The 17,003-nt window shown below is 43.2% G+C and overlaps 1 protein-coding gene across 5 annotated transcripts in view; it reads left to right on the forward strand.

Annotated features, from left to right (window-relative positions):
* PRKDC (protein kinase, DNA-activated, catalytic subunit) overlaps window positions 1–17,003 on the forward strand; it is a 165,728-nt gene that overhangs the window by 3,250 nt on the left and 145,475 nt on the right. For all 5 annotated transcript variants that reach the window (XM_022556817.3, XM_022556820.3, XM_022556821.3 and 2 more), the window contains exons 5-11: window positions 153–261; window positions 680–792; window positions 884–983; window positions 12,336–12,391; window positions 12,475–12,505; window positions 12,956–13,113; window positions 16,290–16,436. In XM_022556817.3, coding sequence (XP_022412525.1) covers window positions 153–261; window positions 680–792; window positions 884–983; window positions 12,336–12,391; window positions 12,475–12,505; window positions 12,956–13,113; window positions 16,290–16,436 — 714 coding nt within the window. The remainder of the gene's footprint in view (window positions 1–152; window positions 262–679; window positions 793–883; window positions 984–12,335; window positions 12,392–12,474; window positions 12,506–12,955; window positions 13,114–16,289; window positions 16,437–17,003) is intronic.

Genomic DNA, 17,003 nt, shown 5'->3' on the forward strand with positions numbered 1-17,003 from the left:
GAATAACGTGGCTGGATTAGAGCCCTGAGAGGTGGAGAGTGAGTGCCCTAGAGACACGTGGGTGTGGAGGTCCGCTGTGTGTGAGCAGGTGCGGTAGATGGAAGCCTTTTTGTTGCTGTCTCTGTACACTCGGCTACCTTGTGTTCTTTCAGTTACTTCAGACTTTGAGAAGTTCGAGCCTCATGGATGAATTTAGAGTTGGAGAGTTATTTAGCAAGTTCTATGGAGAACTTGCATTGAAAACAAAAATACCAGATACAGGTGAGCTGTATTTAAATGTTATTTAAAAAAATATTTTAACAAATTAAACAATTATTAGCATAAAACATAGGTTTTCTCTGCCATGGTATTTATGTGCTTTACAGATGAATTCTTTTTACTGAAAACAAACCAAAATGGAGACAAGAAACAATGTGTGAAGTCTTATAAAAATTGTAATCTTTACAAAAGATTTCTTTTAATGGAAAACTCACAACGCGTGTCAAATGTAATTTAGTTTATAATAATAAATTTGCATAAAACGTATCACGGACGATTCAGTACATAAAACTAGATATCTTGTGTGGCTTATCGTGAAATTATTTTGAACTGAACATCCTTTCATTTTCTTATTTGTGCATTTTTGTTTAATTTATTTAAGTGATTTTAGGTCTAAATTTGTCTAAAATTTATTTTTCAGTTTTAGAAAAGATATATGAGCTCCTAGGAGTATTAGGCGAAGTTCATCCTAGTGAGATGGTAAATAATTCAGATAAACTCTTCCGGGCTTTTCTGGGTGAACTTAAGACCCAGGTATGATAAACTTTATGATCTTCTTTTCTGCTTACATATATCTGGTGAATTTTTCTCTTTTAATGATATCTTGTCAAAACTCTCCTTTCAGATGACATCAACAGTGAGAGAGCCCAAACTTCCGGTTCTGGCAGGGTGTCTGAAGGGACTGGCTTCACTTCTGTGTAACTTCACTAAATCCATGGAAGAAGGTATCGCTTGATGGCACTTGAGTTTCTTTATTCAGAAACTACTGGTCTAAAATGAATTACTGTGTATTTTTTTGAACGTTTATACCAGGTGTGGATTCGCATGCGGCTGGGAGAGACAGTAGAGAGATTCCATGTGTCCTTCACCTGGCGTCTCCTGATGACGTCTGTCATAGCTGTAGCACGATAGCACAGCCTGATAAAATTTGTGGGCCTTGCTCAGATTCCACATGCTTCGTGTGCACACATTTGTGTGTTGAGTTTAGTTTTGTGCAGTTTTAGCAGTTGTGGACTCGTGTATGCACCATGGCAGCCAGGATACTGAGCAGCCCGTCACCAGGAGGATCTTTCATGCTCCCCTTTTATGGCCACAGCCACCTCCCCCTGCTCCCCCCTCCCCTCCCCCTCCTTCCTCCCCTCTCAGTGAACACTTGGGTTGCTTCTACTTTTTGACTTGTGAATAATGCTGCTGGAAAATGGGTGTGCAAATACCTAGAGTCCCTGCTTTCATTTTGGGGGTATATCCCCAGAAGTGGGCTTGCTGGACCATGTGGTAGTTCTATATTTAATTTTTTGAGTAATCGCCTTAGTGTTTTCCACAGGGGCTGCACTAATTTACGTTCCCACCAGCAATGCACAGTTTCTCTGCATCCTCACCAGTACTTGTTGTTTTCTGTTGTTTGATCATAGCCATTGTAGTGGGTGTGCGGTGGTATCTCACTGCATCTCCCTGATGGCTGATGGTGTTGAGTTTTTTCACAAGTGCCTGTTGCACTCCCTCTCTCTTCTTGGGAGAGATGTCTGTTCAAGTTCTTTGCCCATTTAAAAAGTCAGATCATTTGACTTTTTTGTTACTGAGTTGTAGGGGTTACTTGTATATTCTGCATATCAGTTCCTTGTCAGATACATGATTTGCAGATACTTTCTCCTGTTCCATGGACTGCCTTTTCACTCTGTTGATTGTGCCATTTGAAGTGCAAAAGTTGTTTATTTTGATGAAGTCCAGTTTATCTGTTTTTTCTTTGGTTGCCTGTGATTTTGGTGCCATCTCCAGGAGATCATTGCCAGGTCACTGAATCGTTGTGTGCTTGTGTAGAAAATAGTTTGTGTGGGTCAATCCTTGGTTCTCTTTTCTGTTGGTCTGTGTGTCTGTTCTCCTGCCAACAGCACACTGTCTTTTTCATATAACTATATAGTGAGCCTTAAATGTCGGGTGCCGTTAAGTCCTCGCATTTTATTCTTCCTTTTAAAAATCATTTTGGTGTTATAAAGTCTGTGCTTTTCCACGTCAGTCTTAAAATGAGTTGGTCTGTGTCTGAAAAGCCTTGCTTGGATTTTGATGGTCGTTGTGCTAAACCGGTAGATCACTTAGGGGAGAGTTGATATCTTTACCACGTTGAATCTTCCAGTCCAAGAGCACAGTGCACCTCTTCGCTTGTTTAGGTCCTCTTTGATTTCCTTCATTAGTGTTTTGTAATTCTTATGCTGGACATCCTTACCTATTGATTTTAAACTCTGTTTAATACAATTTTCCACGTAGCCGTCAGTAGTGTTCTATAGTATCTCAAAATTAAAAGTTTAGAGGATAATCTAGCTATGACAGCATTGTAAGCATTAGGAAATTCATTTCTTTTTAAAAGACAAATAAAACCCCATAAATTCTTCACAAGAAAAAAATCTGTTTGCCCTTCCTTACCGTGTTTTGTTCAGATAATTGCCAAATTTTTCTACCTCCAGCATGTGTTTGCTTTTATTAAATCGAAACTTAAGAAATTGCCAGTATCCAGTGATTTTGGCCTGTGAAAACAGCAGTTCCAGATGTTTCCACCTAGTGTTCCTGTTCACCCCGTCTCTGTTGCCTCTGACCAGGTACACTGGCGCAACTCCACCTGCTTTCCCTTCCTCGGTCTCCTCTCTTTGATCCATGACTGTGGCCAGCTTCCCACCCTGTCAGGTTCCTGCTCAAAGATCTGTTTTCTGAAGGCTTTATGCTCCCCCTGTGTGGGTCACTTCCTTGGGCTTCTGTAGTCCTCTCTGTGACAGCACTTTCTGTGACGTATTTTTATTTATTTATTTATTTATTTATTTTATTTTATTTTATTTTATTTTATTTTATTTTATTTATTTATTTTTCTCGGTACGCGGGCCTCTCACCGTTGTGGCCTCTCCTGCTGTGGAGCACAGGCTCCGGACGTGCAGGCCCAGCGGCCATGGCTCACGGGCCCAGCCGCTCCGTGGCACATGGGATCCTCCCGGACCAGGGCACAAACCCGTGTTCCCTGCATCGGCAGGCAGACTCTCAACCACTGCGCCACCAGGGAAGCCCCTGTCACATATTTTTAATCTACCAGGTTGTATGTTTATTTTGTCACTTGACCGTGGTGGCAGGTAATGTTGCTTATTTCTTTTTGTCCTTGCTTCCTATATTAATTGACGTTTGGCGAACAAGAAAAATAATAGCACTTACTGCTTATTTACTGTGTGCTAAAGATTATTCTATTCATACTGCAAGGAAAATTCCTGAAATAACTCACTAAGGTAGGTGATAATATCTTTCTTTCATAGATTAGAAAACTAGAACTAAGAAACTTCTCCAAAGTCACTCAGGTAGCAAGGTGGGCAGAATAATGGCTTCCAAAGACGTCCTCATTCTAATCGCAGCACCTGTGACTTAGGTTATATCACAAAGGGGAGTCAGGTGGCACACGGGATTAAGGTTGGTCATCACCTGACTGTGACATGAGGTTATCCAGGTGGGCCCAGTATGATCACAAAGGTACTTAAACAGGGGTGAGGGAGGCTGCATGGTCCCTGTGACAGGAGAAGCTGGCTTTGAGGATGGAGAAGGGGCCTGGAGCCAAGGAGAGCGAGCAGCCTCTAGAGTCAGGTGAAGGTAGCCCTGAAAGCCTCTAGGAAAGAACACATCCTGATGACACCTTGACTTTATGTTATATTTTATTTTTTCCTTTTTTTTTTTTTTTCCGGCCGTGCCTCGTGGCTTGCAGCATCTAAGTTCCCTGACCAGGGATTGAACTCGGGCCCTGGCAGTGAAAGTGCTGAGTCCTAACCGCTGAACCGTCAGGGAATTCCCTATTTTATTTTTTTAAATGAAGTATAGTTGCAATACAATATTATGTTGGTTTCAGGCATACAGCATAGTGATCTGACGATGAAGTACCTTTGGAAATGATCACCTCGATGAGTCTGGTAACCATATGTCACCAAACGAAGTTATTATGATATTATTGACTGTATTCCCCATGTTGTGTGTCACATCCTCAAGACTGACTTACTTCACAATGGGAAGTTTGTGGCTCTTAATCTCCTTCACCTGTTTCACTCATCCTCCCACCTCTGTTCCCTCTGGCAACATGCAGTTTGCTCTCTGTATCTGTCTGTTTCTGTTTTGTTTGTTCATTTGTTTTTTAGATTCCACATATAAGTGAGACAAATACGTGGTGTTTATCTTTCTGTGTGACTTACTTCACTTAGCATAATACTCTCTAGGCCCATCCATGTAGTTGCAGATGGCAAGACTTCTTTGTTTCTTATGGCTGAATAGTATTCTTACAAATATGTATATATACATAAATATTCACCACATTTTTTTTATCCATTCATTTATCCATGGGCACTTAGATTGCTTCCATATTTTGCTGTTGTAAATAATGCTATTTTGAACACTGGAGTGCATATATTTTTTCTAATTAGTATTTTTGTTTTCTTTGGGTAAATACACAAGTGAAATTGCTGGATCCTGTGGTGGTTATTTATTTTTTGAATTTTTGCATTTTATTTTTTATACAGCAGGTTCTTATTAGTTATCTATTTAATACATATTGGTGTACATACGTCATTCCCAATCTCCCAATTCATCCCACCACCACCCCGCTGCCACTTTACCCCCTTGGTGTCCGTACGTTTGTTCTCTGTCTTTATCTCTTTCTGCCCTGCAAACCAGTTCATCTGTACCATTTTTCTAGGTTCACATATATGCATTAATATACTATATTTGTTTTTCTCTTTCTGACTTACTTCACTCTGTATGACAGTCTCTAGATCCATCCACACCTCTACAAATGACCCAAGTTTGTTCCTTTTTATGGCTGAGTAATATTTCATATATATGTACCACATCTTTTTTCTTTCTTCTTTTTTTTTTTTTGCGGTACGCGGGCCTCTCACTGCTGTGGCCTCTCCTGTTGCGGAGCACAGGCTCCGGACGCACAGGCTCAGCGTCCATGGCTCACAGGCCCAGCCACTCCATGGCATGTGAGATCTTCCTGGACTGGGGCACAAACCCGTGTCCCCTGCATCGGCAGGCGGGCTCTTGACCACTGTGCCACCAGGGAAGCCCCCACATCTTCTTTATCCATTTGTCTGTCGATGAGCATTTAGGTTGCTTCCATGACCTGGCTATTGTAAGTAGTGCTGCAGTGAACATTGGGGTGCATGTGTCTTTTTGAATTATGGCTTTCTCTGGGTATATGCCCAGTAGTGGGATTGCTGGTTCATATGGTAATTCTGTTTTCAGTTTTTAAGACACCTCCATACTGTTCTCCATAGTGGCTGTATCAATTTACATTCCCACCAACAGTGCAAGAGGGTTCCCTTTTCTCCACACCCTCATCAGCGTTTGTTGTTTGTAGATTTTTTGATGGTGCCCATTCTAACTGTTGTGAGGTGATACCTCATTGTAGTTTTGATTTACATTTCTCTAATAATAAGTGATATTGAGCAGCTTTTCATGTGCCTCTTGGCCATCTGTGTGTCTTCTTTGGAGAAATGTTTATTTAGGTCTTCTGCCCATTTTTGGATTGGGTTGTTCGTTTTTTTTAAGTATTGAGCTGCATGAGCTGTTTATATATTTTGGAGATTAATGCTCTTCGTCTGTTGATTCGTTTGCAAATATTTTCTCCTATTCTGAGGGTTGTCTTTTCATCTTGTTTATAGTTTCCTTTGTTTTGCAAAAGTTTTTAAGTTTCATTATGCCCCATTAGTTTATTTTTGTTTTTATTTCCATTACTCTAGGAGGTGGATCAAAAAAGATCTTGCTGTGATTTATGTCAGAGTGTTCTTCCTATGTTTTTCTCTAAGAGTTTTCTAGTGTCTGGTTTTACATTTAGGTCTCTAATCCATTTTGAGTTTATTTGTGTATATGGTGTTAGGGAGTGTTCTAATTTCATTCTTTTACATGTAGCTGTCCAGTTTTCCCAGCACCACTTATTGAAGAGGCTGTCTTTTCTCCATTGTATATCCTTGCCTCCTTTGTTATATATTAGTTGACCATAGGTGTGTGTGTTTATCTCTGGACTTTCTATCCTGTTGCATTGACCTATATTTCTGTTTTTGTGCCAGTACCATATTATCTTGATTACTGTAGCTTTGTAATATAGTCTGAAGTCCAGGAGCCTGATTCCTCCAGCTCAGTTTTTTTCCCTCAAGACTGCTTTGGCTATTCGGGGTCTTTTATGTCTCCATACAAATTTTAAGATTTTTTGTTCTAGTTTTGTACAAAATGCCACTGGTAATTTGATAGGGGTTGCATTGAATCTGTAGATTGCTTTGGGTAGTAGTCATTTTCACAATATTGATTATTCTAATCCAAGAATGTGATATATGTCTCCATCTGTTTGTGTCATCTTTGTTCTTTCATCAGTGTCTTATAGTTTTCCGACTCCAGGTCTTTTACCTCCTTAGGCAGGTTCATTCCTAGGTATTTTATTCTTTTTGTTGCAGTGGTGAATGGTGTTGTTTCCTTGATTTCTCTATCTGATCTTTTGTTGTTAGTGTATAGGAATGCAAGAGATTTCTGTGTATTAATTTTATATCCTGCAACTTAGCCAGATTCATTGATTAGCTCTAGTAGTTTTCTGGTGGCATCTTTAGGATTCTCTATGTGTAGTATGATGTCATTTGCAAACAGTGACAGTTTTACTTCTTTTCCAATTTGTATTCCTTGTATTAATTTTTTCTTCTCTGATTGCTGTGGCTGGGACTTCCAAACTATATTGAATAATAGTGGTGAGAGTGGACATCCTTGTCTTGTTCCTGATCTTAGAGGAAGTGCTTTCAGTGTTTCACCATTGAGAAAGCTGTTTGCTGTGGGTTTGTCATATATGGCCTTTATTATGTTGAGGTAGGTTCCCTCTGTGCCCACTCTCTGGAGAGTTTTTATCATAAATGAGTGTTGAATTTTGTTACAAGCTTTGTCTGCATCTATTGAGATGATCATTTGGTTTTTATTCTTCAGTTTGTTCATATGGTGTATCACATTGATTGATTTGCGTATATTGAAGAATCCTTGCATCCCTGGGATAAATCCCAGTTGATCATGGTGTATGATCCTTTCAATATGTTGTTGGATTCTGTTTGCTAGTATTTTGTTGAGGACTTTTGCATTTATATTCATCGGTGATATTGGCCTGTAGTTTTCTTTTTTTGTAGTGTCTTTGTCTGGTTTTGGTATCAGCATGATGGTGGCCTCATAGAATGAGTTTGGGAGTCTTCCTTCCTCTGCAGTTTTTTGGAAGAGTTTGAGAAGGATGGGTGTTAGCGCTTCTCTAAATGTTTGATAGAATTCACCTGTGATGGTCCTGGACTTTTGTTTGTTGGAAGATTTTTAATCACACTTTCAGTTTCATTACTTGTGATTGGTCTGTTCGTATTTTCTGTTGCTTCTTGGTTCAGTCTTGGAAGTTTATACCTTTCTGAGAATTTGTCCATTTCTTCCAGGTTGTCCATTTTATTGGCATAGAGTTGCTTGTAGTAGTCTCTTATGATGCTTTGTATTTCTGCCGTTTCTGTTGTTACTTCTGCTTTTTCATTTCTAATTTTATTGATTTGAGTCTTCTCCCTCTTTTTTTTGATGAGTCTGGCTAAAGGTTTATCAATTTTGTTTATCTTCTCAAAGAACCAGCTTTTAGTTTTCTTGGTCTTTGTTATTGTTTTCTTTGTTCCTGTTTCATTTATTTCTGCTCTGATCTTTATGATTTCTTTCCTTCTACTAACTTTGGGTTCTGTTTGTTCTTCCTCTAGTTCCTTTAGGTGTAAGGTTAGATTGTTTATTTGAAAATTTTCTTGTTTCCTGGGTAGGCCTGTATTGCTATAAACTTCCCTCTTAGAACTGCTTTAGCTGCATCCCATAGGTTTTGGATTGTCATGTTTTCATTGTCATTTGCCTCTAGGTATTTTTTGATTTCCTCTTTGATTTCTTCAGTGATCTCTTGGTTATTTAGTAATGTATTGTTCAGCCTCCATGTGTTTGTGTTTTTTATGTTTTTTTTCCCTGTAATTGATTTCTAATCTCATAACGTTGTGGTCAGAAAAGATGCTTGATATTATTTCAGTTTTCTTAAATTTACTGAGGCTTGATTTGTGACCCAAGATGTGATCTATCCTGGAGAATGTTACGTGTGCACTTGAGAAGAAAGTGTAATCTGCTGTTTTTGGATGGAATGTCCTGTAAATATCAGTTAGGTCCCTCTTGTTTAATGTATCATTTAAAGCTTGTGTTTCCTTATTTATTTTCTGTTTGATCTGCCCATTGGTGTAAGTGGGGTGTTAAAGTCCCCTACTATTACTGTGATATTGTTGATTTCTCTTTTCATGGTGGTTGTTTAGCATTTGCCATGTATTGAGGTGCTCCTATGTTGGGTGCATACATATTTATAATTGTTATATCTTTTTCTTGGTTTGATTCCTTGATCATTATGTAGTGTCCTTCCTTCTCCTTTGTAACATTCTTTATTTTAAAGTCTATTTTATCTGATATGAGTATTACTACCCCAGTTTTCTTTCGATTTCCATTTGCATGGAATATCTTTTTCCATCCCCTCACTTTCAGTCTGTATGTATCCCTAGGTCTGAAGTGGGTCTCTTGTAGACAGCTTATATATGGGTCTTGTTTTCGTATCTATTTAGCGAGCCTGTGTCTTTTGGTTGGAGCATTTAATCCATTCACATTTAAGGTAATTATTGATGTGCATGTTCTTATAACCATTTTCTTAATTGTTATGGGTTTGTTTTTGTAGGTCCTTTTCTTCTCTTGTGTTTCCCACTTAGAGAAATTCCTCTAGCCTTTGTTGTACAGCTGGTTTGGTGGTGCCAAATTCTCTTAGCTTTTGCTTGTCTGTAAAGCTTTTGATTTCTCCGTCGAATCTGAATGAGATCCTTGTTGGGTAGAGTAATCTTGGTTGTAGGTTCTTCCTTTTCATCACTGTAAATATATCATGCCACTCCCTTCTGGCTTGTAGAGTTTCTGCTGAGAAATCAGCTGTTAACCTTATGGGAGTTCCCTTGTATGTTATTTGTTGGTTTCCCTTGTTGCTTTCAGTAATTTTTCTTTGTCTTTAATTTTTGTCCATTTGATTACTATGAGTCTCGGCATGTTTCTCCTTGGGTTTATCCTGCCTGGGACACTGTGCGTTTCCTGGACTTGGGTGGCTGTTTCCTTTTCGATGTTAGGGATGTTTTCGACTACAATCTCTTCAGATATTTTCTCGGGTCCTTTCTCTCTCTCTTCTCCTTCTGGGACCCCTATTATGTGAATGTTGGTGCATTTAATGTTGTCCCAGAGGTCTCTTAGGCTGTCTTCATTTCTTTTCATTCTTTTGTCTTTATTCTGTTCTGTGGCAGTGAATTCCACCATTCTGTCTTCCAGGTCACTTACCATTCTTCTGTCTCAGTTATTCTGCTATTCATTCCTTCTAGTGTATTTTTCATTTCACTTACTGTATTGTTCATCCCTGTTTGTTTGTTCTTTAATTCTTTTAGGTTCTTTAATTGCTCTACGTCTTTGTTAAACATTTCTTGCATCTTCTCCATCTTTGCCTCCATTCTTTTTCTGAGCTTCTGGATCATCTTCACTGTCGTTATTTTGAATTTTTATTCTGGAAGGTTGCCTATCTCCACTTCACTTAGTGGTTTTCCTGGGGTCTTGTCTTGTTTCTTCATCTGGTACAAAGTTCTCCGCCTTTTCATTTTGTCTGTCTTTCTGGCAATGTGGTTTTCCTTCCACAGGCTGCAGGATTGTAGTTCGATCATGTGGTAGTTTTATTTTTGAGTTTTGAGGAGCCGCCGCACAGTTTTCCTTAGTGGCTGCAGCAGTTACTTTCCCGTCAGCAGGGCAGGAGGGGACACGTTCCTTCGGCTCCTCATCTTGCCTGATTCTGTGTGTTTGTTTCTGTGTATTTGGTAGGTCAGCTGCATTTCCTGATCTTGGTATAGAAGGTGCCCCTGTGGGGCCCAGTAGTGCAGTGCCCCAGACTGCATTGGAGCCAGGTGCCCCAGGAGCGTCCCCTGTGTGGCTGGGCCAGGCTGGCCTCCCGTGCACTACCATGTGCGCTGGGCTGTGAGGCCCGGATACAGCTGTTGCTGGTGTTCTGGTGTGTGCGGCCAGCCCTTAGGGCAGGAGCCACGTTGGGGGATGCTGGTGCTGGCCAGAGGTGTCTGGCCAGGCAGGGGTGGATTTGGAGGGGCTCTGGTGCCGGCCGAGGGCACGCACCAGGACTGGTGGGGTGGGGGCTGCTTGGGAGGAGTGCAGGCCATGGTGGGTCTGCAGCTGAAACTGGGTGGGGTGAGCGGGGCTGACGGGTAAGATGGGGAGTCAGAAAGGGGCTGGTGGTACCCAGCCAGCTCGGTGGAGGGCAGGGCTCCCACAGCCAGCATCTGGTGCCCGCCAGCCCCTGGGGACCCTGAGAACGAGCCAGCAGAGTCCTGCCCCTCTGGCACACGATTTGGAGTGAGTCCATGCCACCTTCGTGGGAGAGGAGACCCAGGCGCTTTTCGAGCTGCAGCCCCTGTGCTGGGCCTCGGGGGGAGCGGCTCTCGTTCCCTGCAGTCCCCTGGCTCTCCCGGATGTTCTGGGGGCTCGTCTTGCGGGTGCAGGGTCTCCAGCTGGGGAGCCCGATGTGGGTCCGGACCCTGCGGTCGCAGTGCTGGGGGAGCAGAGGCCACGCTGCGCCGGCTCCTCTGCGTGGGTGCTCCTTTCTGCCTTCAGCTGTGCATGGTCTGTCCTGCTGGTCCCAGGGCGTTTTCAGAGAGTTTTCTACTTTGTAGCTGTGATCTTGGTTTCAGATTTCTCACCTCCAGAACGGTGTGGTAATAAGTTTGTGTAGTTTTAAGCCTCTGAGTTTGTGATAATTGGTTACAGCAGCGACAGGAAACTAATGTAACCAGCACGTGGCAGGACTGGGATTTAAGCCTTGGTATGAGGCTAAAATTTGCAGTTTATCGTCACGCTGTGATTATGTGACTTCAGGCGGTAATACTCAGCACTAATACGTTTGTTCATAGAGCACGTCTTTCCTGGGTGTCTTCTGTCTGAAGAGTGATGGATTGGGTGCTGGGCTCAGAGATGGGAATCCCCGGGTTCCTGCCATCGCGAGCTCAGCGTGGTGAGAAGACAGACGAGGAGCACAAGCTCCGCAGATTTCAGGGTTCATTTGTGCATGCACGCCGGGTGCTGTGGGTGGGAATCTGGAGCATGGAGAGATGGAGGAGGTGCACAGCCCACGGTTCTTTCTGGCGAGGTGACGAGAGGCAAAGGCCTGCAGGGTTGGCGAGGGGCCAGCTGGGGAGGGGCTGGGGAGGACGTTCCGGGCAGCCGGAGCAGTGGGTTCCCGGGCGTCCAGGCTGCCGGCTGTGGTCGGGGTCACGAGAGCTGGGCTGCCTGCTGCAGAGTGCTGGGGAGGGGTGAGGTCGCACAGAATGCGGGGTCAGTGTGAGAGGGGCTTCCGCGCGGTGATTTTTCTGTGAGGAACATGTCTGGGCCTTGATGTTTATGAGGTCTGCCTGCCTGCTTCGGCTGAGGTGTGCTTTAGTGCAGCGCCGAGAGCCATGATTCTTGGTGGCAGTGAGCAGCTGAAGTCCGTCCACTGTTTATTGAGCTGCAGGCCAGAACCTGGCTTTTCGTCCTGGACGTGTGTAGCTGTGGCCGCTGTGCAGCATCCACACTTAGCGTGCGTGCACCACAGAGGACTGGGTCCTGTGGGAGAAAGGAGATCTCAGGACACGGCCTTGGCAGTCTCCCGAGACACGATGTGTACAGCTGTGTGTGTGGGCAGGGTCAGCTCGGGAGCCTGGGCGGAGAGGCCCGCAGGATGCCTGAGGGAGGCTCCTCTGGAGGAGGCTGATGCCAAGAGGCCAGAGCAGAGTCCAGCTCAGCACAGGCAGCGCCGGTCACTGTCAGAGCACAGGCTGGACAGAGTGTTTAAGAGTCTGTCGGATGAAGCCAGGTGAGGGAGGAGGAGGCCGTGCTGTCTGAAACAGAGCTGTTAGTCTTAATACCTTGTGAGCTTGGTCAGATGATACCATTATGCTGTGTGACAGCGGCTGCTTTCTGTTTTTCCCCAGATCCCCAGACTTCAAGGGAGATTTTTGATTTTGCACTAAAGGCAATCTGTCCTCAGGTAAGATTTAATATTCCTCTAATTCTTTTTCAGCTGAGCCTTGTGATTGTCAAACATTGATGGTAAATTTTTTTTTTTAATAGATTGATCTGAAGAGATACGCGGTGCCTTTGGGTAAGATCCTATATTTAATGAGGTGGAATGTTTCAGATTATTATGTTAGTGCATTGAGTGAACGTTTGCTTAAACTGAGTGAAAGTCAGTGCAATGACACCTGTGAGGCTCCCACGTGGTTATGACGGGGCCTCTTGGGCGCTGGTTGAGGTGGTCACACTTAGATCACATGATTGCAGAAAAAAATGTCTTCAGAGCAACTCTCAGGGGATCCAGATTGTTTGATTCTGACTTTATCTGAATAAACCCTGATCCTACTTCTGACCTTTGTTTTGGGAGTCACGGGCCTGTCGATTCAGATGGAGGATGGAGGCATCAGAGGTCTCGGGGACCACTGGAGCCTCCTTTGTGAGCACAGTTTTAATTTGACATGTGCCTGAAGCTTTTTCTTAGCTCTTTGTTCCGCCCTTTGTTGTCTTATTTTAAACGTGATGTATTTTGCATTTGCAGCTGGCCTGTCCATATTTACCCTGCATGCATCTCAGTTTAGCACCTGCCTCCTGGACAACTACGTTTCCTTATTTGAAATACTGTCGAAATGGTGTAGCCACACAAATACAGAATTGAAAAAAGCTGCATATTCAGCTCTGGAATCTTTCCTGAAACAGGTACTGTTTAAAATTCTTTCTATGCAAAAAATTAAATTCCAATCTTGTGCATGAACGTTTGAAAAGTAAATACAAGTTGATCCATTAGCTTCCGTGGTACTTAAAGAAAAAGCATGCTTATCCATCAGCCGCATGGGTGGCAGCAGGTCTGGAAGAAAGCTCAGAAGATGCCAGATCGGATCAGGGCCTCAGAGCCAAGGTTGGATAGAAGAAGTGGCGGCAGGGAGAGACGGTTGGGAGGCCAGGGCTCCCTGGAGCCGGTGGCCCAGTGAAGGTGGGGGTCGGCGTCAGCTGCCATGTTAAGACAAGATGCTTGTGTCTCTGGCTTTGTGACGGAGATGAGCCCACCTGCCCTGGGGTCTTTCAAGGTCCAGCCGGGGTGTGGGTGCAGGGGGAGCCTGCAGGTGGCTGGGTGTCTCCATTGGCCAAGGAGCAGGTGCTGTGGTTCTGAGTGCCCAGTGGCAGCTGGAAACACCCAAGGGGTGGGCTGGTGGTGGGAATGAGACTGGCTGGGGCGGCGCTGATGGAAATTCTGAAGAGCGGCATTGGGAGCCCTCACGCACCTGGGGCACAACTGCTGTCCTGCTGCAGGCATATCCCACAGCTCCTGTAGGGACTCCTGGGGCGTTTTACTGCTTTATTTTATTTTATTTTATTTTTTCATAAAATAGCACTTACATGTGGAATCTAAAAAAAGGGTACAAATGAACCCATCCACAAAACAGAAATAGAGTCCCAGATGCAGCAGCAGACGCATGGCTACCAGGGGTTGGGCTGCGGGGGCTCTTGTAGCGGGAGCAGCTGAGGGCATTGATGAGCAGCACCCTTGCAGACTGTTCTCATGGCTCTGAAGCAGACACCTAGAAGGGGCTTTGCTGGGATGCATGGTAGGGATAGGTTGCAGTTTATGAGCAACTGCTAAACTCCTTTTCAAACTGTTTGCACCGTTTTCCATCCCCACCGGTAAGTTCCAGCCACCCCACGTTCTTGCCAGCACCTAGTATTGCCAGTCTTTAATTTCAGCCCCTCTGATGGGTGTACAGTGTTACCCTACTGTGATTTTAATTTGAATTTCCGTGGTGACTGTTGATGATCTTTTTTTCCTGTAGTGGTTTGCCATTCTTTTTTTTTTTTTTTTTTTTTTTTTGCGGTACGCGGGCCTCTCACTGTTGTGGCCTCTCCCGCTGCGGAGCACAGGCTCCAGACCACGGGCTCAGTGGCCATGGCTCACAGGCCCAGCTGCTCCAGGGCATGTGGGATCTTCCCAGACCGGGGCACGAACCCGTGTCTCCTGCATCGGCAGGCGGACTCTCAACCACTGCGCCACCAGGGAAGCCCTTTGCAAAAGCTTTGAAGTTTCATTAGGTCCCATTTGTTTATTTTTGTTTTTATTTCCATTACTCTAGGAGGTGGGTCAAAAAAGATCTTGCTGTGGTTTATGTCAAAGAGTGTTCTTCCTATGTTTTCCTCCAAGAGTTTTATAGTGTCTGGTCTTATATTTAGGTCTTTAATCCATTTCCAGTTTATTTTTGTGTATGGTGTTAGGGAGTGTTCTAATTTCATTCTTATACATGTAGCTGTCCAGTTTTCCCAGCACCACTTATTGAAGAGACTGTCTTTTTTCCATTGTATATTTTTGCCTCTTTTGTCATAGATTAGTTGACCATAGGTGTGTGGGTTTATCTCTGGGCTTTCTATCCTGTTCCATTGATCTATATTTCTGTTTTTGTGCCAGTACCATATTATCTTGATTACTGTAGCTTTGTAGTATAGTCTGAAGTCCGGGAGTCTGATTCCTCCAGCTCCTTTTTTTTTTTTTCTCTCAAGACTGCTTTGGCTCTTCGGGATCTTTTGTGTCTCCATACAAATTTTAAGATTTTTTTGTTCTAATTTTGTAAAAAATGCCACTGGTAATTTGATAGGGATTGCATTGAATCTGTAGAATGCTTTGGGTAGTATAGTCATTTTCACAATATTGATTTTTCCAATCCCAGAACATGGTATATCTCTCCATCTGTTTGTGTCATACACCATGATGAAGTGGGATTTATCCCAGGGATGCAAGGATTTTTCAGTATACGCAAATCAATCAATGTGATAAACCACATTAACAAATTGAAAAATAAAAAGCATATGATCATCTCAATAGATGCAGAAAAAGCTTTTGATAGAATTCAACACCTATTTATGATAAAAACTCTCCAGAAAGTGGGTATAGAGGGAACATACCTCAACATAATAAAGGCCAATATACGACAAACCCACAGGAAACGTCATTCTCAGTGGTGAAAAACTGAAAGCATTTCCTCTAAGATCAGGAACAAGACAAGGATGTCCACTCTCGCCACTATTATTCAACATAGTTTTGGAAGTTCTAGCCATGGCAGTCAGAGAAGAAAAGGAAATAAAAGGTATACAAATTGGAAAAGAAGAAGTAAAACTGTCACTGTTTGCAGATGACATGATACTATAGAGAATCCTAAAGATGCCACCAGAAAACTACTAGAGCTAATCAATGAATTTGGTGAAGTTGCAGGATACAAAATTAATGCACAGAAATCTCTTGCATTCCTATACACTAACAACAAAAGATCAGAAAGAGAAATTAAGGAAACAATACCATTCAGCATTGCAACAAAAAGAATAAAATACCTACCTAAGGAAGAATAAACCTACCTAAGGAGGTAAAAAACCTGTACTCAGAAAGGCACATAAGACACTTGTCTTTCTGATTTTTAGTTTTGAGCCGTCCCCATGTTCTCTCCTGTGGGTCCCAGTCTGTTGGTGACTGAACTCACCGGCCGCTGGGCTGCCCAGCTCTGTGTCATCATGAGTCACAGATGAGTCTAAAGATGCCTTCTGCTTCATCAGGGAGCTTTCGTCCGGAGGCTGTGTTTTGTGCAGATGTCTTCCTGCATCTACCTGGTCTCTTTCAGTCCCTTTCTCTAGTAAAAGCATCGCGTATAATAAAGGCTTACTTGAGAAAGTGCCTTTTCTGAACCTGTTGGAGACTAAGCAAGCAGATGGAAGAAATGGTTCTTTATGAGTAAAAACAACTGTGGAACTGTGACAACACATTGATAATGTCTTACTCAGCAGTTCTAGCCTTTTCACATTTGGATAGATTCCTTTGTTTTCCTAGAAGTGTCTCTAAAGTAAACATTATGCCATTGCAGCTTTCTTTTATGGTAGCGAACAACGCAGAGACGCACAGAAGTAAGCTGCGGTACTTCATGGAGCAGTTCTATGGCATCATCAGAAACGTGGACGCAAACAGCAAGGACTTGTCCATCGCCGTTCGAGGATATGGACTCTTTGCAGGGGTATGCCCATTAATTTACTCTTGTCTTTTTAGTTTCACTTGAGTGTTTAAAGTAATGTACTTTATTGTATTTTGAATAGCATCTCACACTTGTGAAAATATTGTTCTTACTTGCTTTGTTATTAACTTGTTTTTTTCAGTGCCTGCTGTGTACTAGGATTCTGTATGTGTATTATCTCAAATATTCATAACTCTCCCACAAGCTTTTAGGAATATGATTCCACTTTACTGGTGAGGAAACTGAGGCCCAGAGAAATTAGGTAACTCGTGAAAGGGCACACAGCGAACAGTTGACAGAACCAAGACATAACTCCGACCTGAAGATGAGAAACAGCACGTTTTTCCCACTGCCACGCTGCCTGTTGTTGATGAGGTGCAGTTTGGTGGTGACGCTTGGCGCGCTAGCGAGAGCCCCTCCCTGTGCCTGCGTGAGGTCTGTTTAGGGACATTGACCGTCGCCGTGGGTGCTTCCACTCGACAGAGGGCGTCACTCCCTGCCTCTGCAGATCTGCCTCCCAGGGCTGCTTCCCTGCTGTAGGGTCTGTGCGTCTGTTTCCAGCCCTCCACA

Source organism: Delphinapterus leucas, chromosome 17 (genome assembly GCF_059928025.1).
Source record: "Delphinapterus leucas isolate spDelLeu-1000000601 "Yukka" chromosome 17, BTC_Dleu_Yukka2, whole genome shotgun sequence".
In the NCBI taxonomy this organism is placed as follows: Eukaryota; Metazoa; Chordata; class Mammalia; order Artiodactyla; family Monodontidae; genus Delphinapterus; species Delphinapterus leucas.